The sequence below is a fragment of the Ptiloglossa arizonensis genome, chromosome 4 (assembly GCF_051014685.1).
Source record: "Ptiloglossa arizonensis isolate GNS036 chromosome 4, iyPtiAriz1_principal, whole genome shotgun sequence".
In the NCBI taxonomy this organism is placed as follows: domain Eukaryota; kingdom Metazoa; phylum Arthropoda; class Insecta; order Hymenoptera; family Colletidae; genus Ptiloglossa; species Ptiloglossa arizonensis.
In genome coordinates, this window is record NC_135051.1 from 12,167,006 (window position 1) to 12,191,434 (window position 24,429).

At 33.5% G+C, this 24,429-nt stretch overlaps 1 protein-coding gene across 1 annotated transcript in view; it reads left to right on the plus strand.

The window, feature by feature from the left end:
- Positions 1–2,513: 2,513 nt before the first annotated feature.
- The window catches only part of LOC143145400 (neural cell adhesion molecule 2), an 88,704-nt gene continuing 66,788 nt past the window's right edge, over positions 2,514–24,429 (plus strand). Inside the window, exon 1 of the mRNA XM_076308742.1 lies at positions 2,514–3,490. Within this exon, the coding sequence (XP_076164857.1) occupies positions 3,409–3,490 (82 nt within the window). The 5' untranslated portion in view covers positions 2,514–3,408. The remainder of the gene's footprint in view (positions 3,491–24,429) is intronic.

Here is a 24,429-nt window from a genome sequence, read left to right on the forward strand (position 1 = left end):
TCTAGAGAATTTTTAACGTTTTGAAAGTCTTGAATGTTTTAAAAGTCTTGAAGCGTATACTTTACTTATTCTGATGCCTAGACGTTGTTAAGGTTGATAACTTTAATCTTTTCGAGATGCAGCATCCACCTTGATCCACTGCCATTTTTTTCTTTCATAAATGATATTTTTCACATCTTTGTCGGTAACAAGTCTTTTTTCTTCACAGACGATTTGAATGTTTGCATAGTCGTAATAGTGTAAACTCGTATATTTAAATTCTTGGTACCAAGACAACAAAATGACTATGAAAATTAATATAGTGTACTATTTTGTGGATCCACTCGATTTCATATATTCGAGGAAAGTAGAATTTCTAGTCGTAAATTGATTATTTTTATCTCGTGTTTAAGTTAAGTCTCACAGATGTTGCTCCGTGAAGAATATGAACGAGACGGAACAACAAGCGAGTGTTGGATTACCAACGTATCAACGTATTATCTATTCACAAGAAGAAGGCACAACGTGTTTACACCTTCGCTTCGTGTAGCCCGCTGCTGATCCTGCGATCGCAAGCAAGAATCGTCATTGGCCAAAGACATTGACGAAGATCGACGGTGATAATCCTAAGTCCAAATGAGAACGAATTCGTAGCAATATGCATCGGTGTAGGCTCCCAATAAAGCGTCAAGTATTTATAAGCAGAATAATTTGCTCACGGTTTAGGTACTACCGTTGATTCGATAAGTTGTTCGTAATGGAAAAATGAATAGAATTTAATATACGTAATAATCATTAATATTTTGGAAATTATTTATAACGAAAAGAACTGATTTGTATTTATTGAAAATAATATAAATCCACTTATACACATATAATTTGAACAAAACAAGTCACGTCGATATTAAAATCGATATAACTTTTATGATTTTTAATGCAATAAAATGTAAAGGTTATGCTTGTTTTAATTTTAGTATGACTTGTTTTTGTGTAAATTGTAATTATATAGAATTTATCTAGATACAAATGAGTATAAGCGGATTTATATTATTTTTAATAAATATAAATTAGTATTAATGATTATTACGCATATTAAATTGTATTCGTTTTTTTTCATTACGAGCAACTTATCGAATTAGCGATAATATTTAAATAGGAACGAAATCATTCTGTTTCTTCATATCTAACATTTCATTAGGAGGCTGCGCCAATGACGTAGTATTCTCTCATTCGGTCTAGCTACGGTCGCTGTTGATCTTCGTCGCCGTCTTTGGCCAATGACGATTTTTGCTTGCGATCGTACGAGCGGCAACGGACTACGGGTGGACCGATGATGTAAACACAGGACCATGAGTCGCGTAACTTCGGATGCTCCTTTTCTCGGTTGAGAATTTCCATCTCAAACCGAGATCAATATTAATTTCGACGATGTTGCACAAGAAATCTATAACCTGCAAGCACATAGATTTTCACTTAAAGTGTTGTATTTCTGAAGAGGACCGCAATTACCTCTACAAAATAATCCTATGTCATCGCTCTAATTGGCTAGAAGAGTAAACATTCCTGTTAATCGCATATTTATTTTGTATTGTGTCATCCCAAATAGAATACGTTCGAGTACGAATGAATTCATTCTCTAACGAATAAATAGACATCCTTCGTTAATATTCATCCATTAGAGAAGGCGTAACATATTTGCACGAAGTAACCTAAATATCTCGTAATCTGTTTTTAACGTGTCTCGCTAATTCTCTAGATAACGAATGAATAGTAAATACGACGTTCGAGTTTCTCGCACCGTTTTCTAACATTTGTCTGTTCGTCGGGGGTCGAACAAGGGGAATAGCCTGTAGTGATCGCCGGCAGAGGGGCGGAAGGGGGTATGAAAAGTGCTCGGAGAATGCTTTAAGCTGCCGCCGGAGGGTGGCGAAATTGCACGAATCGTACCGAGCTCAGCCGAAAGCTCGGTTGCCCCTGTCAGTAGGCCTGCTGCAACGCAGCAGTGAGCGCGCCTTCTACTTCGTGTAGAGACTACGCGCCTCCTTGCCGGAATCTTGACGATACACAGTGCACGATTTCAATCGCTTTCACTGTCGAAGTTCTATTTTCTTATAGTGTGCAATAGAAAAGCAGCGTTCGGTCACGAGGTTACCTCCTTTTCCAAATCGGTAGTGGACAAACAGATCAGACCCGATCAATGTCAAAATCGTAATCCATGTTGTCAGTGTCGGCTCCACCGTTTTGCGATCGTTCGAACACGGTTGCATCGGATTCCTCGGCAAACATTCGACCAAAAGTTGAACATATTAAACGGTTCCTTCGATCGAATCCGATTGAATAGCTTCTTAACGACAGTTGTAGCTGTTCGTAACAGCACTTTAAAGGGTGTATAAAAATACATCGACCCCACCTGACCGACCACATCCTCGCTTCTAGCTGTATACCAAGGGTTGCCGCCTCTTTCGAACCTCTTGATTGTAAACTCGTAACGAAGATGCGGATGCAGACCTAACCGCCTGATCGAAAGTCTTCGTTATACATCGTCGTCGTCGTTCCGGCAATTGGAGCAACAGCGAGTGACGGCACATTTGGGATGCGTAGGACGACTCCGATACATCCGTGGTACATCATGAGAAGACTCTGACGACAACATGGACATTTTGCCGCGTCAGTGTTGCCGGGGTTATCTATTTCTGCCGTTCAATTTTCTCATCCAATGTGTAACTTGGTCTAAAAAAAAGAACTGTCGTTACGTCATTATCGATGAACGATGACGGAAACCCGTATGAAGTGTAGTCGCGTATGAAGAGAGTGTTAATCAACCATGGTTACGGAATATACGATTAGCCAATCGAGTAGCTCCATTAATAACGGGGAAGACGCTTTATAAAGAACGTACGCAATTTGCGCCGGTGAACGATGAACCGGTGGTTTAAAAGAGGACGAAATCCCTCGGCGAGCTGCATTCTCTGGTTGTTTCGTGAATGAACTTTCTTCGACGTCTTCCGTCTACGCTTGCTCAGAGTGTGTGTGTTCCTAGTTGCTGTTACTCGGACGCCGAGCGACAGGTTATCCCGTCACGAGATTGGACGTCGATTTTTCGTGTCGCGAACGGAACATCTACCGATCTGCTCGATCATAGACGAGCAACGTAACAAACGATCGAAATTGTGGCGGGAAGTTGTGAAAAAAAAAAAAACCGGGTGTGTTGTGAAGTTCGCGCGTTCAACGCCAAGGAACCAGAATCTTGGAAGACGGAGAATTGAATCGGAACACGGAGTTTCGAGCCATCGGAGAACTATATTCATTGAAACTTATCAGTTCTCTCGACCTACTTGCCATCCTGCAGTTAAGGAGGACGATATTTGAACTGGCTGGAGGGAAAGGAGCCGGCTAGGACTAGTCCGTTCGGTCATACACAGACTTAAGATGAAGGGGATGCGTTTGCTGATGAGCATGATGGCTCGGTTTGTCGCGGCGGAAGTTTTCCTCGGCAACGTCGACGAGCCGAGTAAGTGATTGAAACTTCTGATTTGCGTTCCACTACGCCCTTGGAAGCGTTCAATTAAGACGTAAGAGTAATTCTATTTGCAATTAAGGAGACTCGCGTAAAGCAGTAGCAATACGAACGCCCATCCCCATCCCCCACCGATCCATGACTGGTTATTTTACTTAATTGGTAGACGAATTTCGAAAGTTGCTACGAAAATTAGGTCTCGTTGAAATCCTCCTCCCACGCCCTCTTTAAAATTTAAATTGTTAACGATCGAATTTGAAATTAAGGCTCCGCGAACACGGAGCGAGCTAAATTATTTCTCCGTTAATCGTTTCCCGGTTTTGTTTCAATCCGTCTCGAAAGTCGGCTACGATGCAACACGGGACAATGTTTGTCGTTATGTCAAATATGCGGCACTCTGATTTTCTGGTAAGTCGGTAAAAGAATTGTATTTTTTTTTTCTCATAATTTCTCAAAGTCTTCGATTTCGACAATATCTGTGCGAAAGGATTTCCGTAAGTTCGTAAAATTAACGAATTTATAGACGTTTAAGGAGAGCAGTGTATAAAACTTTAAACGCGTTTTCCTCGAATTCGTATTTGTTAAACAGGCTGACAATACTGACGGAGATATACATCTCGAGTTCTAATTGACCGATTTACTTCAAATTTCGGGAGAATCTTCAGCAATGTTCATTTATGGGACAAACTGGAGACTTCAAAATTTCATGTTTTTTCTATCGTTCTCCAGTACACTAAAGGCGAAAAAGACACGAAAAACTTGATATTCAAACTTCAAAAGCCCAAGTGTTTTTAATTTTCGAGATTTCTTCTTCATAGTTCGCGTTATACTACTTTCATATTAACGAAGGTGTTGTTTGGTTTTTCCGTTTCACATAAGCAAAAACGGTAGAAATCGCGTCATTCGTTCGGATTAGTGTTTCGAAACACGCTTCGCCTAAGATAGTATAACTCCTGTAATTTTTAATATTCTTATTTATAAAAAATCATAAATTTAGTGTAAACATAGATAAATACACGTACGAAAACCCCGTATCGAAAAGTCTTACGGTTTCTTTGAAAAAAAATGAGGAAGAAGTTAATGTTTTTAGAAACACAACTTGCCATGGTGTCAAGCGTGTTCTCGAAGACGCTGTCGACATGGTTTGTAATCGTGAAGCATTTATGGGTTTGGAATGGAGCTTGCGCGAATTGGCGAAAAGAACGGAGTGAAAAGAACGAAGAGACGAACATTAATTTCAATGTGGCCTAGATTTGATGGTATACGTGGATGGTATGGAGAATTCGGCTGTCAATAGTTGTTTCGTGGGCAGCGCCGGTTGAGTCGCCATGCTCTACGATATCGGACTGGACCGCAACCTGTTTATTTAATCGATGCATTATGCAAATTGACATAACGGCTCCACTTCGGATGCAGTAATCGACCACCATCTCTCGACTGATTCACAATGGGACAATGTGTACGTTGAATAATTGGCAGTAGCGTGCTGCGGCTTCAAAATCAAAGCTACTGGACTTCCTCTTCGTACCTCAGGACGCGAAACGATGGACAGATACACGGTTTCGAGTACAGGAGAATCTCCATTATCCAAACCTTCCGTAACCGAATCCTCTACTATTCGGATATTCTGTTATTCGGACGGAATGTATTCTCACAGGGTAATCTTTTTCTCGAGAGAACATTATTTTATAAAAACGTGCAGAAAGACCGTTAGAATAAACTATTTATAAAGGGGTGTAAAGACGAATAAATCGTAATCACTGTACGAATATGGCCGCCAAGCGTGTTCGAATTTAGTCGAAATAAAATAAAATTGAGGAGATTGGCTTGAAAAATTTCGTTAAAAAAATTTAGGAAGAAGAAAGGAAAAACGAAGTTTACGAATGAAAGGAATAAATAGTATTGAAATACCGAATTGTGAATATTTGTTGTGGATAATATAATAAAAGTAAAGGTTAATTAGACATCCATTGATCGTAATAAATTTATCTTACAATGAACCTGGAAATCAATTTTCTATTATTAGTAAGTGAGAATATAGAACATATCTGACACGTGAAACGTGAGTTTGAAAGTATTAATATTCACATAGAAAAAAAACCGATGCATAATTTACCGAGGTTAAAAATATCGAATTTTCGGTTGATTTATTATTTGTAACCTTTAACGTATATAGAGTATCTTAAGAATCAATCTTTTTAAATAAAGTCCGTGACACAAATTTTGTCACAGGCCTTTGCTATTGAAATAAAAAAAGCATTCAAGAATATTCCTGTTGTTACTTTAGGTGTCCGATACTCTACATAACATTTATTATAGTTCAGGCAATCGATTCCGTGATTCAAATTAGAAGAAAGAATAGAGTCTAGATTGTCCTAGTTGTATTAACAATAGTAAATAACTTGTTGCTAGTAAAAGTGCAGTATGGATATTAAAATTTACATGGATTATTTAGAATTGAATGGGTTACTTACGTATCGAGATGTAACTTTTTATTCGCATTATTTATACGAATTATGTTTTCATTTTTCTATTCTTGTTGAAGTGAAATTTGAGGAATTTTGTATTCAGAAGTCTCAATTGGTCGAGTGAAATTTAAATAATCTAAAAATTGACAAAAAGCAGTTAAATATACTGTTATTAATCAAATTTATTTATAGTCAACTTTTTACGTTGATTCTAATTTTCTTAAACTCAGCCTGAGTCGTCATTTAATTTTGGAAATTGAAAGTGTTAATATGCCTTGCTTTTCTTTTTATATATAATATAAATCCTTGGTACAATATTTGCCTTACAAGATAATCGTAAGTCGGATATAATTGACGCGAACGTTGCAATTATAACAGTATTAACCGCATTGTTTCATACACTGAAACATTTAGATAATTTTGATCGGTAAACATCTCGTAACTAGCAAAATAATCGTCTTCGTTTTTAAATTGCAGTGCTTTCACACGCAGATAAACCTTTTACTGCAAAACACGTCGTAATTACTGGAATTTATCACTACTAGACTGAAATTTCATTCCTTTGTGTCACTTTTATTGCATCAAAAGTAACAATAAATTTAGAACCTTTTCTAGCAAAGCTTTAGTACACTGTTTATAACTTACGCAGTGTTTATTATATTATGAAAGCATCTATATCATAATACAAAATTTATATCGTATTATATGTCAACAATGGAGTTAACAAAAGGCATTTTGTCGATCGTATTTTTTAATATTTGTCAACTAATTTCATTTCAGCCTTTCCATAATATTTTGCACAAGTCCTATGATTTTAAACGCGTTTATCTTGAAACATATGTGTGTTATAAATATTATGGTAAAATAATAACTTAAAATAAATAAATAGAACAAAATAAGGCAATAAGAACCCTTTAAGAAATTCAGGCAATTTTAATTTTCATTTTTCTAAACCGAACAAGTAAACTCTCGGTCATCTATAGACAGTAGTTTCATTGAAAATTTCCTACAAATGTTTAACAGCTACTGTCGCCTTGGGCCTGGTAGACAAATTCGTTTTCGAATTTGCAGCAGCCGTGCGGTGCTGGAATTGCACTTTAGGATACTACAAATTAGATGTGGCATTACACACATAGGTATAATAAGTACCTCTATCGATGTAACATTTTCAGTCTCTATGAGAACGTACGGTCGATGCAGTCGCAACTCCGGTTTTCGATACATTTTTATATATTGGTCAGTGTGTTCGATCTCGACCAAATTAATTCCAACAAATTTATTCTAATTGACAGCAATTTCAAGAATTATAACACAGTTACAATTAATATTTATATCAGAGGTACGGAACGTATCTTAGAATCTAATCTCGTGTGTTATTTCTGTTGCAAGTTTTTCGAAAAATCGAATACTTGTTCGGAAGTATTTTCAAAAATTACTTTTATGAATTTTCTTTTGAATCAGGATAAGAAGTTACAAAGCTGCCTCTTTGATGTCATGAATTGCTAAAAAGATGCACTTAATTCCATTTTTCTTTCTTTAACAACAAATGTTTACATTTATCAGATAAACGAAAATTAAATGTTTCTTTCCATAAATAAATATTTTCAATAACAGCAAAAAGGGTATTGGTCATGGATATTGATTAAAAAAGAAATGCTTGCATTTGTTTTGAAAACGCGTGGTCACTGCACGTTTATAAATTGGACGTGTACCGGGCTGAATCTTTCATTAACATTTCTAACTATACACAATATGTACTCTGTGTAGTGAGTGCATTTTGTCAATGTAATTTTGATTCTATTAAAGTACACAAAGTATTGTTTTTTTTCTTAACAAATCGTATAGTATTATATCGCAAGTTGCTTACAATATGTAAGAATATTACTTACAATAGTATAAATTGAAGAAAATACAACGGAAAGTTGATTATCATTGCACGAAAGAAAGCGACGAAGTGCTTTTGCAAAACCAAAATCTGTTATTTTCAGCATGTATAAACTTGACTGTAAAGAATTTAATTGAAAAATGTCAAGTTAACGCAAAAGAAATAAATGTTTATCGAACTCCTTTGTTTTAAACGTTCAGTTCTGAATGAATTGCAGAGGACTGATTATACGGTAGAGAGAAAAAGCATGTAAACGTTCCCTTGTCTTTTTAATGCATTAATTTATACACTGTAAAGATTTAATTAATCTGGGTATTGAAAATAACTCGTGGAATTTGTAGGCATTAAACGTTGCGACGATTATTAGAAAAAGTTAAAAACGTAAATGCCTGCATAGCTATTAAATTATATACAATGGACACGATAATTATTGCATTGAGAGGTTTGAACCGGTTATTGAAATTGTTCCAGTAATTACTGATTCGATTTATTACACGAGGTACATAAAAGAATATGTTTGTGTCCAAAAGAAAATGTTTAATCAACACTGATTTAATTAACAGAGATGGATATACCGCAATACTTTGCTACGAAAAAAATAAGATTTAAATATTCAATGAACAAGACTTCATTATATCTTTTCTTTATCAGAGGAAATGGAGAAAAAGTTTATGTACCTTTTTCATTCGAAATGTATTCATCTTTAAGATTTATTGAAAACGTTTGTAAAAATGTTTACTTACGATGAATGCATATTAGAAAAAGCATTAACCTACCATGAGAATATAAAACTTAAATATAATGTTTTCAATGCATTCGTGTTAACAGACATGTGTACGTATTTACGTTCGTAACAAACAAGAATAGTTTTTCACACCGAAAACATGATCGGTGGGTCTTAAAACGTATTTCTTTATAGAAAAGAGTTTCTGAAAAATTGTACTCGATTACAATACTTTTCTTCCTTCTAGGTTGGAAAGTAAAAATCTTATCTGCTTTGTGCAGAAAAGGTTCTCGTACATATCGGTTCCGCTTACTGTTCCAATATCGAATTTCATATATGCAGGTCCCATATTGGTCTAAGGGTGTATCAGAGCATGCAGGCATAACTTAACGATGAATTTGACAGACAAAAATTATAAAAAAGATTCGTGTGAACATTATTTGATCTTGTTTCCATGTCACAAATATTCATACATTCAATGATTTTTGTTGAAAACTGAACTAGTTCGGTTCAGAAGTTCTCACAAAAATTTATTCTGAAAAAAATTCCTGAAATGACCTTGTGCTTTAATATTAGTTTCTGAATATCTGTTTATTGATCTCCCGATCTATTCGAAAATCCTTGGTGCTCTTCTGTTTCGTTGACAACCTTCTTCAATACACTGGCACAGTAGTTCAACGTTAGCTATCATTATACTGGAAAAATGTATTTCAATCTGAAGATCAAAGAGGTCAGACAAGTCTTCTGTTCGATAGATTTATTTTGAAATTGCTCGTTTCAAAATGTGACAGTGTACTGTCGTGAATAAACCACATATGTATAACACACAATTTCGAGCTAGACGTTTTGACAATTCATTTAATCAGTTTTTTTACAAAATTGTCAGAATACTTACCGATTAATCTACCACTTAATAAACATAGTCCAATTAAATGTTTATCGTGCATTTTTTTTCATATGTTAAAACTAAATTAACATCAGTATGTATAATAAAACTAAATTAACAACAGTCAGTACCTTGATTGTAATGACGTGTTCATTTTCTTAAATTTTTATCGTTTTGGGTAAATAATATTAAATATAAAAAATTCTGATTAACAATACAACTGTACAATGACAACGTGCAGATGATCATTCGCGAAAGAGAACCAGTACGAGTAATTCCTTACACCTCTTACATGTTGTACGGATACAGGTGTTCAACACAGAGTATTCTCCAGACAATTGCATGTCCCACGTTCACCATTCTAGCAATCATCCGAGTGCTATTCCTATTGTTTCGGCCGATGTGATTGAGAACCCGTTCTACTAAATCTACGGATCTAGCAATTCTATGTCCATCGAAACGCTGATAGAAGTACGCTTCCGAAATGAGTGAATACCTCGTACGCTGTTGTGTATTCTTTCGAAAGTTTTCCTATTTGACAAACGTTTTTAAGACAGTGTTTCGCGTATATGTGCCTTGCGAAAATAGCGCTGTAATCAAACACGTCCGTCAATTGAATACATACCTGCAATTTATTACTTCGAATTAAAACTGTGACACAGACAGGGGTAGTTTTAAGATAACGTTCTTTAAAATACTATTTCATAATAACATACTATATTATTTCACGCTTGTTTCGATTTTAAAATATAATTACGTTATCTTGTTTTTGTGCATAAAAAATTGTAAATGAAATGTTCTGTATTCCGAAAATATAATATTTCAAAATTTTTCTATTTATAAGATTAAAAAGCTCTTTGCATTTTTAAAATATATGCATTGTGATTAGAAAAAATTAAAATTGGTATAACATATAGGCTTTATTGATATTGTGCATATTCATACGTATATATGACTTCAAATTGGGAATTGAAAACGAAAATTTTTTATAGATTTTTATATTCTTAAAAATTTTCACAAATTTGAAGATTTTGGTTAAGATATTGGTTAAAGAAATTGGTTAAAAATTCATAATCTTTACAAAATTTATAAACATCACAATTGTTCGATGGTTCCATACAAATTTATAAAAATTACATATTTTGTACACAGTATTACAAACTTATCAACTTTAGACATGTTTGACACGATTTATGTAAAAGTATACGAAAAAAATTTCTAAATTTGTTAAAAATTTAAACTGTAAAACAGTTTCGTAATCTGGAACTTGAGTGAGTTGATTATTTTCTTAACTTTTTTTTTCAATTTTCGAATTATGAAAACATTTTACCAAACGAATAGAATAAAATTTGAAAAATTGGAGAAATTATGAGAAATGATAGACAATCACACGTAGGTGTAACACAAAGATTACTCGATTTACTTTCGGTATTCTTACTTTTGTTTAGTGAATTGTGTAATATGATTAAATTAATCATTCTGAACTTCAGTAGCAAGCTTTATTATAGTATACAGAATGGCATTCGTTGATCAAATTTTCGGAAGTACAAAATTTTAAGAGATTACGTAACCTCGAGAGTGATAAAACAGACAATAAGTTTTTATTCAATATTATACGTCCGTATAAAATGAAGTTGTTCAATAAATGAAACATGTAATAAGCTTTGAAAGGAAATTTTTGATGTATACATTATTTATAAGCACACAGAACAGGGTTTAAAAATCCAAATACGAGTAATCTGATTCTTTACAAATGTATTATCTATCGTATGATCAGAGAAATGTTACAAACTATCAAAATTGCAGAAATTAAAAGATTAAAAAGAAAATGAATCTTTTTTTATCCAATATGTTTTCGTTATATTTCGGAAAAAGATTGCAACAAAAAACAAACGTAAGTCACATTGATATTAAAGAGATGCTTCGAACATTAATGCCAAATTTAATAACAATCGGTGTAATGATATTCGAGTTATTAATAATGCCAACAGAAACGTGATGATTTCAAGAAAAATATGACTCAAGTTTCATATGTTCATTTCTTTGTGTCAGCTTTGACACACATTGCTTGTCTTTTAGCTTCTTCAGAGCTCTGGACCATGTGTCGTAATCCTAGCATGATCTAATTCTTTGAGCATCAATTTAAATAGTTCCAGGACGAACAACAAAGCCCAGGACATTGGTTATATATGTACAACGTACAGAAGTTTATAAGTTTTCGTTCACAGTTTGTACACGAGCCTACAAGGTTAAAACCAAGACCACAAACTTTGCTTTCAAGAAGTTTAGTATTTCCGTCCTGCGTTATATATTTTACCCTAATTTCTAGGAACATTGAAAATTGTTAAAATGTCCAATATTCTATAACAGGATTAATGAGTACATTGGGCAAATTGTTCTGTACTTTCTTCGCGAACACGCTTGTAGTTGGAACATCTGTTTTCATTTCAAAGCAATTAGTCGGTTGCTTTCACTTGTTATCACGGTTTGCTCCTCCTGTGTTGCATTTTCTGTTGTTTCGATTTACACTTAATCATCTTATATCGAAACATCAATGTACGTTTTATGAAAGTCGCAACCACTGCTGCTCTGAAACCTGCACAGATGCTTTATTCATCGATTTCTGCTCTTAATATCAGTTGTTCTGCATAACATTTCTTCGAGACACTTTTCAGAATCGAAACCGATACTACTTGTATAATTACTTTAAAGTCTGGTTTTAAACACATCCGTTCGAGATGCGGCAACATAAATTCCGCGAAAATAGATACAATATAGAATAATTTCACGACATAAATATGATTGCAGGCAAATGTTGTTGTAGCATTTCCTAGCTATCCATAAATGATTTACAACTATACTCGTTGCCAAACGTGTAAACGTATTGTTTGTTTTCGGTTTTTGGAACATAACTGATTGTACACATTGCTTAAAAAGGCTTATTATGGTAGAAATCAATGTTTTATCAAGAATTATAATTTGTATTATATAAAGAGCGTTAATGCGTATCAACATCTATTAAGAATTTCAAGTTAAATATGCTTGAAAAGGGACGGAGATATAAAAGTCTTATAATATTTAAAAAATTCCATAAGATGCAGTCACGGTTTGAGTTCCTTTAAAAATATTATTGATATGTGATTGGCCATGGAACATCTAAGGAATAATACGTAATTGTCGAGTCCCTGCAGAGGTGTTTAACCTAGAACCTAGCAACGTGTATTTATAACGCCAAACTTTATAAAGATGGCGTACTTATATCGGTTAGACAACATTAATGTAAACTAATAACTTGTACATTTTTCATTACATCTTCATGAAAGTATTATGAATGGATTGGTGAGATTCTCCTAATAAAAATAAGATCAAATGAGTTCGTATTCAGACTACTTGTATTGATAAATCATTTTTGACAAATTTTCAATTACGTGTAATTAAGAATAATCTTGATATGACTGTATTTGGACCCATTTCTATCGTGAGAATTTCTCTTATTTTTCAACAATATTTCAACGGAGAGAGCATGTCGAATACAAAAACTTTTTGTTTACATTACTGACGTTTCACTGATACACGTGGTGTCATTTTGAAGTTCGATCAGTCGATGTTTAAACCCACAGCTGACGGTTACCCGAGCCGAAGATCATAAAGTGTTGGAGATGATTTGATACGTTTTACAGAGGAAAAACACGGATATTTATCAAGGGATTTTTGTACCAGAAATTTTGGTGTTGAAGGAACAATATGAATGTAAAAAGAAAATCGTTCCTGAATTTAAAAAGATGTACACTGATATTCATTTTCAAACCGATTCTAGTATAGTGGACACTGTACTAAATCAAAACATTAGAGTTTAATGTTGAATAGTGTTAACCTTTCATCCACAGTGTTCGGTCAGATTGATTATTTCTTCTGTTTTAATAGTATTAAAATCTTCGCGATAAGCATGGTATTCCAAATTTCGTGGAAAATATTTGCTTTCGGATACCGAATCGATGAGCAGAATATTCTCGCTCCTCGTTTAACGCATAATGAAAAGGAACCAGCGGCCGTTTATCATCGCGACACAAACATTATGGTACCGCATGTAACACTACAACGTGGTTGAGAAACTATCCCTTCTATACGTGTGTGCAACAACTTAAGACCGAAGTGGGTAACATTCCTGTTTGCCTTCCACCTCTGGAGGCGAAATTACTATAAATTCGTGATATTATTACGCCGCGAGGTTTCGTAAATAACGCATAATTGTGGAAAAATTCGATGTTAATACACTTCGATCGCGCGGTACCGTGAGCAATTGGGGTCAATATATTGCATGAAATATTCCTCGCCTTCTTCTTTTCTTCGAGAACGTTGACATCGAATAATTTTCAACACGCGAGCTTTGCATACTTGCCACGTTGGAATATTTCGTTATAATGACGCAATAACGTCATAGTTCTGAGGTGATATGCACCATTTCGTACAACACGGGCTGGATAAAAATATTAACGTCATTTGGAAAACGATGTCTAAGAATTTATTCAAAGGGGTTTCTGCGAATTCGTCTCGATGTTCTGCATTCGATAGTTTTTCATCCTTAACTAGCATAACAACGACACGATGACGATTCATGTTGTACATACATTTAAAGCTATCTGATTCTCCGCTTTTTACTTTGCTACTTTACAATAATGTAATAGATTTATCTTTCTTTTATTGGAATTTTAGTCTGGCACAAAATGCTGACATTGGTTATTAGAGAAATGGTTAGGTTTGTTTTCAGAAATGCTATGCTTTTCGTGTCTAATTTGGAAAGAATATTGAAATTGAGTTTAACGTTATTTATAAATTGTTGTTTTTTGTGTTTGAAAGGTTTATTGACATATAGACGATTGAAGTCTGTTTTTATTGCCAAAGCAATGGCAATAATTTATTATGTTTTGTTCATGTTTTGCAGTCACAATGAAATCTTTATTTGTATTTCAGTTTTCTCATGCACCAACGTTCGATAAACTATTATTTGCTCCAGTCGAGTCAATCAACAATCGTAGTTTGAATAGTGAATATCTCAGTTATTAAAAGCATTTATTGTCTTCTTTTAAATAAACTAATAAATTTTAATTTTATCCTATTGACATATTTTGTATCTTAATCACTATAGCAAGGTTCATTTCTCTACTTTTGTTTTATTACGTGCAGTACTTCTACACTTCTCAGTTAAAAAAGATATTATTGTTTTTGCTTTGTAAGCTGTAAGAAAGAATATGTATTGTAATTACAACAAATATTAAACAATTTTTTACGGATAAACAAGTTTTAGGATTTTTTTGAGCACAGTTCGATTATGAAAAAATAAATATTATTTGCAATATGTGTATGCATGGCACGCGTGTCAGGAGATTGCATCTAGGGCTTTGCGGATTCTATTCTTTTTGGAGGCCTACTTCCTCGGTCGTGAAAAGGATGCGTGTACTTACGTATCCAATTCGTGCCTGAAGAAATAGCCCCTGAACAAATGAGACCTGCTATAACTCTGGAGTGCTATTACGTCTGAACGTAATCTCCTCGCGTGCGTGTCATACATACGTAGATATATACATATGCATGTGTGTGCGCGCGTGTGTCTTTCAACACAATTGAGCCTGAATAGTTAAATGGACAACAATAAAATTATATTGAGTTTATTTTAAGTTTCATATTCTCATCTCAACGTCTGGTAAGAATTTGAGCAAAATCGGTTAATAGATAATGATGATCACCACTTATAGTTGCTTGGTTTTACTGGTATGCATATATTTATTTTCGTAAAATTTGCAAAAAATATTCTAAATAAATCTTACAGCGAATTACATCTTACATAAAAATTTACATAGATTCTATCTCGATGTTCTTTAATAAAGAAAAAAATAATTAAAAATTAACGATTGCTTCTTTCTACTCTTCTTATTACTCTTAATTGTTATATCAATTCCTCGAATATCAAGATTTATATGACTGTGCCAGAATTCTTCATTTGTAATCAAAATTTAATTTTTAAAAAGGCGAAGAATAGTATATTTTTCGACCGATTTATTTCAAGCGTATTACATTCCTCGTATTGGCAGTTAGTCCGATCAAGAAACTTAAAAATTTGTCATAACTGAATCCTATTCTATTTGATTTCTTATTCATTTTTTTCATAACCTTTTAAATTTCTATTTCTATTATCTTCTAAAACGTAGTAATAAGTAATTTCTAAAGACACGAATGAAAAGTCGTGTTGTTTGGTCGAAATAACTTTCTGGAATAAATGTTACCTAACTCCATCTAACAAACAAATTTGTACATCTGTATACAGCAGGGCATCGAGCATAGACATTTAGACCTTGTTCTTATACCACCAACCGGAAGTTCTTACACCTGCACATTACCGCATTACTCTCTCCTACGCCCCATAATGCTCCGTTCTCCCCCGAAAGTACCAATTCACCACGTTTCCCTCTTCACCGAAGAGCAACTACCCTAAAGTTTCCTTCTCAAAGAGTATACAATATTATGTGACGGCCATTATTGAGATATTATCGTGTCAACAAGTGTATTATCAAACATCGTTAGGAACCTTACTTACAGACAATAAATTCAATCATATTTATCAGCCGAAGAACTTCAATCGGCTTTATATCGTGCATACTGTATATTCTGTATATGTTTATACATTTAGTATAAAATAATTTTTAACCAGTAATATCAAATATGTTCCATTAATTTGAAATATGGTTACAGGTTACAGGACATGTAACGTGGGATATAAATTTTAAAGTTATAGTCTTTACAATTTGGTATAATTGTATCGAATGATGTTTTTTACTAATGGAGAGAATTTCGATTTGTTGTACCTGAAGAATTCTGTGTTGATTTTGATTATTGGTTTATTCCAAAGTGAAAGATTTGAAATTTTTCTCTATAGTATATTTGATAGATTTTTTTTTAGTTCTGGAGTTTGCAAATTGACTTCACTCTACCAATAATGCAACAAGTATTTTACAATACCAGACAGAAAATAAACATTTTCTTCCTTCACATTTTTCATTTTTAAACTAAGACGATTTTAAGCTTATATAATTCAAAAAGAAAAAAAAAGAAAAATTGTAGACTTAAAGTTACCTCGTTGACCAAGGTGAGACGAGGCGACTTGTCTTTTACGGGAAAAGTTTGCCAAATGAGCTTTGTAGTTTGCTGGAGTACTATTCTCTTTTAAATTCTAAATTTTCGACTTTCTTTAAAACGTATTCACAATGTGCTAATAGACTAGTAGTATTTAGTTAGAATAGTTATTCATCATTGTGTTTATACATCGATCTCATTCTCAAAATCCACAAGCGGACATAAAAGAAAAATCGTTATTGTTCTAGGATTAGTAAGTTAGCTTTCTGTAATTAGGATTTTTTAGTACGATTCTGCTATGCATACTTGAGCGTTCAAGTAAGCAAACATACTCTAGAGACCGCTAAAAAAAATCGTAATCATAAATTTGGTAAATCCTTCTATAATCTTACGTATTATGTTCAATCTACAGACATTGTCTTTGGAGTAAGTAATGCTAACGTTACCTAGAACTTTGAATTAAAATTACAAAGCAGATCGACTTAGAAAATTATAGTTGACAAAGCTTTAAATAATAATTAGATAGTCTTAAGGACAGTCGTGAATCTCGTACCGACAATTTATAATTGACACTGACAAATGTAAATAAATATAAATAATTCTTGGCAATGGAATTTTGTTTCAAATAAATTCTTCGAACTGTGGGAGATGTCAAATATGAGTATGTGCTTGCTACATTTTGCTACAGTTGTTCGACCTTAATGATTAATGTGTGAGTAGAATATACATCGTATTTTTCTAGGTTCAAAATTTTCTTTCGTACCTTACATTGGACTATAGTCTTTTGTCTCCATCCTCATCCTCTATCTATCTAGAGTTAGAGTGCCTCACTGAGAAATCGAACTTTCCCCGGTGGGCCATCATGATCCGAAGCCTGATGGTTCATTGTCGTTCAAAGCCTGATGAGCAATCGTTAGGTTTAAATGAAGTCTTTTATTTGGTATCAGCAGGTCGTAATCGACAGACGACACTTACCAATATGCAACAGGAATACAACTTGAGAGTTTGCATCCATATTTTAATTCAGTTTATATTTATCTCTCACGACTTTCGTTTATTTAATTATACTTACTCATATAGCATCGCTACTCTTCCCACTTCTCTCCTCCAACTATTTCAAGTTACTTCATGGTCTCATTGAATCGGTAAGTCTTATTGTTAGTACAAACATCGGTTAGAATACGGCTTGATTTGCATATTAAATTGAAATTAAATAAAATATATATCCATTGTAAATATTAAGCCATCGACGCTTTTCTGGACTATTTTAGATATGTTATTATTGCAGTAACATTAATAATAAGTTTTATTATAATACTAAGTCATCGACAATACAGAAAAATATCGATGTCTTAATATTTACAACGGATTATAATATCAAATGCTATGCATAAGCATATACAGGGTATGTTGAAAGTCGTAGTACAACCGAGGAGATTATACGCATAAAAATAAACTAAAAAGAAAGAAAAAACATCTTTTCCTTCGAGGCTTCGTTTTCAGAACCATCACGTTCCGTTAAGTAAATAGGTACGCGTATATTTGAGAGACAACGAGATTTGGTTGAACAGATTTCTTCGCACTTATTTACTTTATTCATATTTGTAAACAATGTCATGATTCGTAACAACGTCGTTGTTTGCCTGTTGTTCTTATCATCGCGTATAACTAGCTTTTGAATTTAGTATTCGTAAAACTATCGAAATGACAAATTGTAAACTTCGTTGTCAATTTCCTCGCAAACGAAATCTCGAACGAAGAAACTTTATTCTTTTTTTCTCGATTTATTTTTACACATAGAATGATTTTCTTCCCGGTTGTACCACGATTTTTCTGACAAATATTACTAAACACCGTAAAATTTTAAAAAGAATAATTGAACTGTAAAAGCGTATAAAAAAGATATGAATCTTCAAAGTAGGATCAAACTTGCTTATTGGAAAAAATTGGTTCCAGAAAATTTCTGCCATCTAATTCACGATTATGGTACAAGCTATATTCTTGATCACAATTAAAATGATACTTTATCGATGATACAACGTTTGCTTTCTGTTTCGCTGTATCCGTCGAGACTTCTAATTAGGGGTTTGGATACTGTGGTTCAGCATACTTCAACATTAATTTTAAATGAACTTTCTTGCCACGTACAATATTACGATAAACTCTGCCAATAATTTTAATTTCAGTAGACTTAACATTACTTAAGTGCTTCCGCTTCTGAAAGTTTTTACTGCAGGCGCAGGAAGTTCGTAGAACATGAACGCTGCGCTCCACAGGTATTTCTTGATTAGAAATAAAGGGAGGTCGGTAACTACAAACCGCTGCGGAAGTAATAGCGAGTACACGGAAAGAGATGACGTTTTCAACGGAACGATGTTCACACGGTGCAAACACTGGTAGAAAAAACCTTCCAAGTTTTATACCATTTGAGGTGTGAAACTCTGGGTGTTTCTTCGTGAGATATAATTTTCGTCTAAATATTGTTGTCTTCCGCTGTGCACCTGGATTAATTACGGTTTCGTAGATGCTATTGTCTTATCGAGCTTTCGGCTTATTTTAATTTACACAGAGATCCATTAATTTTGGTCGTTTGAGGGGAATACGTATACTCTTATCTTTCTGAATAAAGTTTTATATACACGGTTGGAACGTTACATGCCGTATATTATTGTGTTTCAAATAATGTTTTAGCAACACTAATCTAAGGATCAAATTAAATATATATAATAAATGTGTTTAATAATCCCAAAGCCAGGGTCGAAACGTTGGATTAAAAGCAATTTTGAATTACTAACCGATGTGCTCGTTAAGACTAAATACAGAAACAAACATTTAGAAGTGTCAATTTTACAACTAATCAGAGCAAGAAATAAAAAATTCATTTATTTAAATGTTCTATTTAATACTGTTTCTTCCTCTGGTAAGTACTGCTATAACTGTATTTTCTCTAAAAAATATTTCTAGGTGGTTCGACCAATTACGATGCTACATTTAAAACTAAGTCGAAAAATTTGAATAAAATTTATTCTTATGCGACTTGATTTTCGAGAAAATTGGATTTGAATATTCCTCAAGATATGCGCACGATTCAATAAGAATTGGCTAACGTATTTATCCATTAATCGTTATTTCTACGTCCATCGTTTATAAACGTTGACAACACTATTGTACTATGAGATTTCCATCGATTTTATCATCTTCTAAGTAGCTAGAGCCAGTTAAATTCGATATCATACAATCGTCAATGTTTCTAGACACAAGCATAAATAGAAATAACGAGTTACGAATAAACATTGTAGTTAAATTGCATTCAGTAGCCTATGTATCCGGTAAATGTTCAAAACTAATTTTTTTGAAAACGCAGCCTTGTACGAAAAAATTGTATTCTCTGTTTCAATTAATTTTTAGTCGTAAAATCTACATATTCTACAAACGTAGAAAATAATCTATACATCAACTATCCGTCTCCATTGTAATTTCATAGCAGCCTAATTAATTAATTGATCTCGTTTAACTCTTTTCTTCGCAGAATGCATAAGTACGTGTAAAAGGAAAGAAAAATAACTTTTTTAAAAATACGAACTTTTCTTAGGGCCGTATCTTTCAAAAAAATTATTTAAACATTTCATATACGTATCTAGAAACAAATAGTATTTCGATTGCTTTAGTAATTATTTTCCAACAACTGCGTTCTGTTCCGAAAGCACTAAGAATCGTTTATGTATGTATTATAAATGGAACGAAACGACTGGAAAATCACTCTTCGAGAGAAAACACATCCGTAATTAAAAGCGTGGTGGTAAACGTGCTGTGTAATTGTCACAGTATTTACAAAACGCGATATCAACGTTTCTCAATACAAGGCGAGGAGATGCTGCAATTACGTACGTGAAATAGCAACACCCTGAAGAAATACAGGTAGAAAAGACATTCCTCTCGGGATATCATCCGTGTGTATGTCCCGACACGGGTTACATGGAAGCCAGACAAAGAAGTAGCATTCAGTGTTCTCCGCAAGACACAGAGTAACGATCGGTGTCTTTAGATAAGCGGAAACAGCGGGTGATCCATACATCCGGTTGTCGTAACTTCGTGCCACGCAGACGTATTCCATCTTGTGACCGTAATGTGTTTGCAATTTTATCATTGCAGTTACATGGATAAAAAGCACATATCAGACAGCCACAGACGATTTTTCGGTTCATTACGAACTCGTTTACAGTAGAACCTTCATTATCCTTGTTAATAGTGTGGAAGAATGTTAGGCGTTCAGGTAGGTTAACGACAATACAACTCTTTGATGAGAATAATAGTGTAAAAGGTATTTAAACATGAAACTCCCACTCTACGATCCACGTATCTCAACTTTCTGACCACGACGCATCTACACATAACAAAGCTCTTCCTTCGACTGCTACGTTTGCCTAAAAACTCCAGACACGTTCCCCATGATCCATACACACTCTCGAAATGAATATCCAACTGTAAACTATAAACATCCGCTCGATGCGGATCCGTATGCTCAGATCCGTTCGCTCTGTCCCAAACACTTTTCATTCATACCCAGTCATACCGATATTTATCTCATACCTACAAACAAGAGACAATACTGTTCCTTTCGAATAATATAACTTCTCTGAGATTGGTCGTTCTCTATTTTAGGTGAAATAGTATAAATATTAAAAAAGAAATTAAAATATAACATAAGTGAATAGTATTTTTAGCTGTTTTGAGTCGTGCAAGGTATTTGCCTGTAATAAAACTTTTTTTCTACTTCAAATTATCTATATTGTTGAAAATAAAATACGTCTAAACTTATTTGTGTACAAAAATTCATCACTTCTAAGAAATATACAGGAGGTTGAACTGTGCGCCCAAGAGATTCTGGTAATACAAATAAAAACAAACACTTCACGCTGTAGATAAGAATTAGGGGACTTCTACACTTCTACATTTGAATTTTGTCTTGCGCTGTGTAAGATTCTAGCAAGAACGATATACCTTCCTGATAAATAAAATATAAAGTAAAATACAGTACTCTATAGTTATTTCTTTTAATAACCTATAACTCCCAATATATATATATTGTACATAATCCTGTTTCCTAATGCCATAACTGCTTCAAAAATTTGTTATGAAAACTTTTTTAATGTCAGTAACAATATTCTAGATTTTTATAACATTATATTTTATATTCTTGCTAATCTTACAATATTTGCCAATTTATGAATTATTTTGTCTTGTTTATGTAGTTCTTTTGTTTTACTTTGACGCTATTATTAAAGATGGATGCATATATTGCCAATATTACTTTAAATTACAATGATCAGAATTTGTTGTACAATACTAAACAGATTCAGGATCGGTCGTATTAAACCCCCAGATTTATATTTAATTTCCAAAACAAATTCTCCAATTTGTGATGATAACTACAAAAATACAATAATAGTCGCAACATCATTAGATAATATTATCTTCGAAAGATGCAATATTCTTCGATGATTTATGTATATTACATCTCATCGACTGAAGTACGAAACTATCGTTGTTAATGATCAATAGGTGTAGTTAGTGCAACCTTAACCATAAAGAAAAAGAATTAGTTCTAATCGTTATAGAATTAACAGGGGGGGGGGGGATATTTCACATTTTCTAATGAACAAAATGTGGTTTATTTAACTTTCTAATGTAAAATTTAATCTCTTTAAAATTTGTTGAGATATTTTTAAAAAATTTTCCAAATAACAAATATATGTATCGTAAACGCACGAGATGTTGGCATTACTTCTAATACAAACTGAAACAGCACGAGGAAAACGAGAATCGTTCACTCGCATCATTTGTGACGTGACACACCCCTACACAGATGCATTGTCACTATTGGCTAAACCGGGTAAATGTATTTAGAAGTTTACCGCGTGACGAGAAACGGGAACGAAACAAAACACAACAAACTGAGATGCAACGATAGAGTTCGCAAACACATTGTAAGATGCGTTCTGCATCTCACATTATCGTGTTTCGTTTCGTTCGTGTTCCTCGTCACGTGTTGGACTTCTACGCGTACCTAACTTAGCCAATAGTGACAATGTACCTGCATAAGGATGCAATAGTCAAGTCACAAGTGATGCGATTTCCTTTTACTCTGTACTGTTTTAGTTTTTAGGATTCTGGCTAACTTCTCGAGCAACTACGGTGTCAGAAGTACCGAAACACTGTAAAAGGTAATCATTATTATCCATTATCCGATTTTGCTAAAAATTTAATCAAACCCGAAGATGAAAATATAAAGTTAAAATACAAAATTTACTTATATGAGACATATGTATGGAGATAATAGGGAGACGTATATATGTATAAATTTACATAGTAGGGGAGCTGAAAAAATGTCACCCGGATTAAGAACAATCTAGTATCGTGTGCAAAGGGAATGTGAACAGTGTCCAGCAATTTTTGCTTGTTAATCGCAGTCCTTTGAAAGCCGAGTAAAACGTCTGACTCAATACAATTCGCAATTCCTGCTAGGTAACATCTTTCTAGCTTTCCACGATACGTACACACATAAATTAAACATTTCTTTTGTAATAATCAAAATGTGATTAATAGGTCTTAAAACTTATCTTTTAGTAACAAATTTGTCTCGAAAATTTACTTCATACCCTCATGGATTTGTTGAAAGTTTTGCACATTTTTTATCCTGCCTCTTAAGGACTTATTGTTAGAGGAAAGCTTGCAACGGAGATTGATGGCAACCATATAAATCTACAAATGTGCAAAATTTGAATCAAATTCATAGAGGGGGGAGGGGAGATTCTGTCGTTTTTGAATAAAACTTTGTTTTCACGATTGGCTTATCTATCTTCTTGTATTTTGCGAGATTATGTGCTTCTAATAACAAAATGATTCTAATTACAAGGCGATAATTATAAACGATGAATTAAACATACTTTTAAACAAATTAAAGAAAAGTCTATCGGTAAAATGTATATTCAGATCATAATATTGTATGAGTGTTGATATGTATTCTATTTTTCATTGGTCAATTAATAAGCCTATTGTGTAGCATTTTGTAACATACGACGAAAAATATATACTTTGGTAACGTAATGTAAAAGCAATAATGGCGCACAACAGAGGAGAGACACCGGAAGCCATCCTGAAAAGGATCATTCCAAAAAATGGTGACATGTACTCGGTGAGATATACGAAAAATAAATCCTTACAAGTTTTTCCAACCCACTTAAACCATCAATTCTAATGTTTACTGTCAGCTATTGAACCGAGTAAACGAATGCCTTCAATAAAAACATCTACAAATCGTCAATAGGAAAAGACTTCTTTTCCTTTGGAATAAACGTTTGATCTCGTATCAGTTTAATGATATCGAAAAAGCTTTTAAGGAATTGAATTAGGAAATTTTTGATCACACACCATATTTTCAGCCAGATTTAGCGTTCCTCTGACTATCATTTATTTGGACCACTGCGAAGTCATTTAAATAGCAAAATACTCCGAACTCTTGAAGACCTCGGTAACACTGTACAAGTATACTTTTATTTAAAGTTATAAATCTGAAATTGAAAGTTTGTTGATCATTGGCAAATAGTATTCTCTAGCTGAGGAAATTATATAATGGATTAAATAAATATTTCTTCCTAAAAAAATTTAGCTTTATTTTCCATTAAATAAAACGCAAAGATTTTTCGTTTCATACGGGTCGTTATTAATGATACAAATAGGATGTGTCAATTCTTTGTGAAAAATTAATTTGAAAGTGTAGAATATTGTTTCGAAAATGAATGTTCGTATCTTGTAATAGGGCCTTATATATTATGTCTCTGT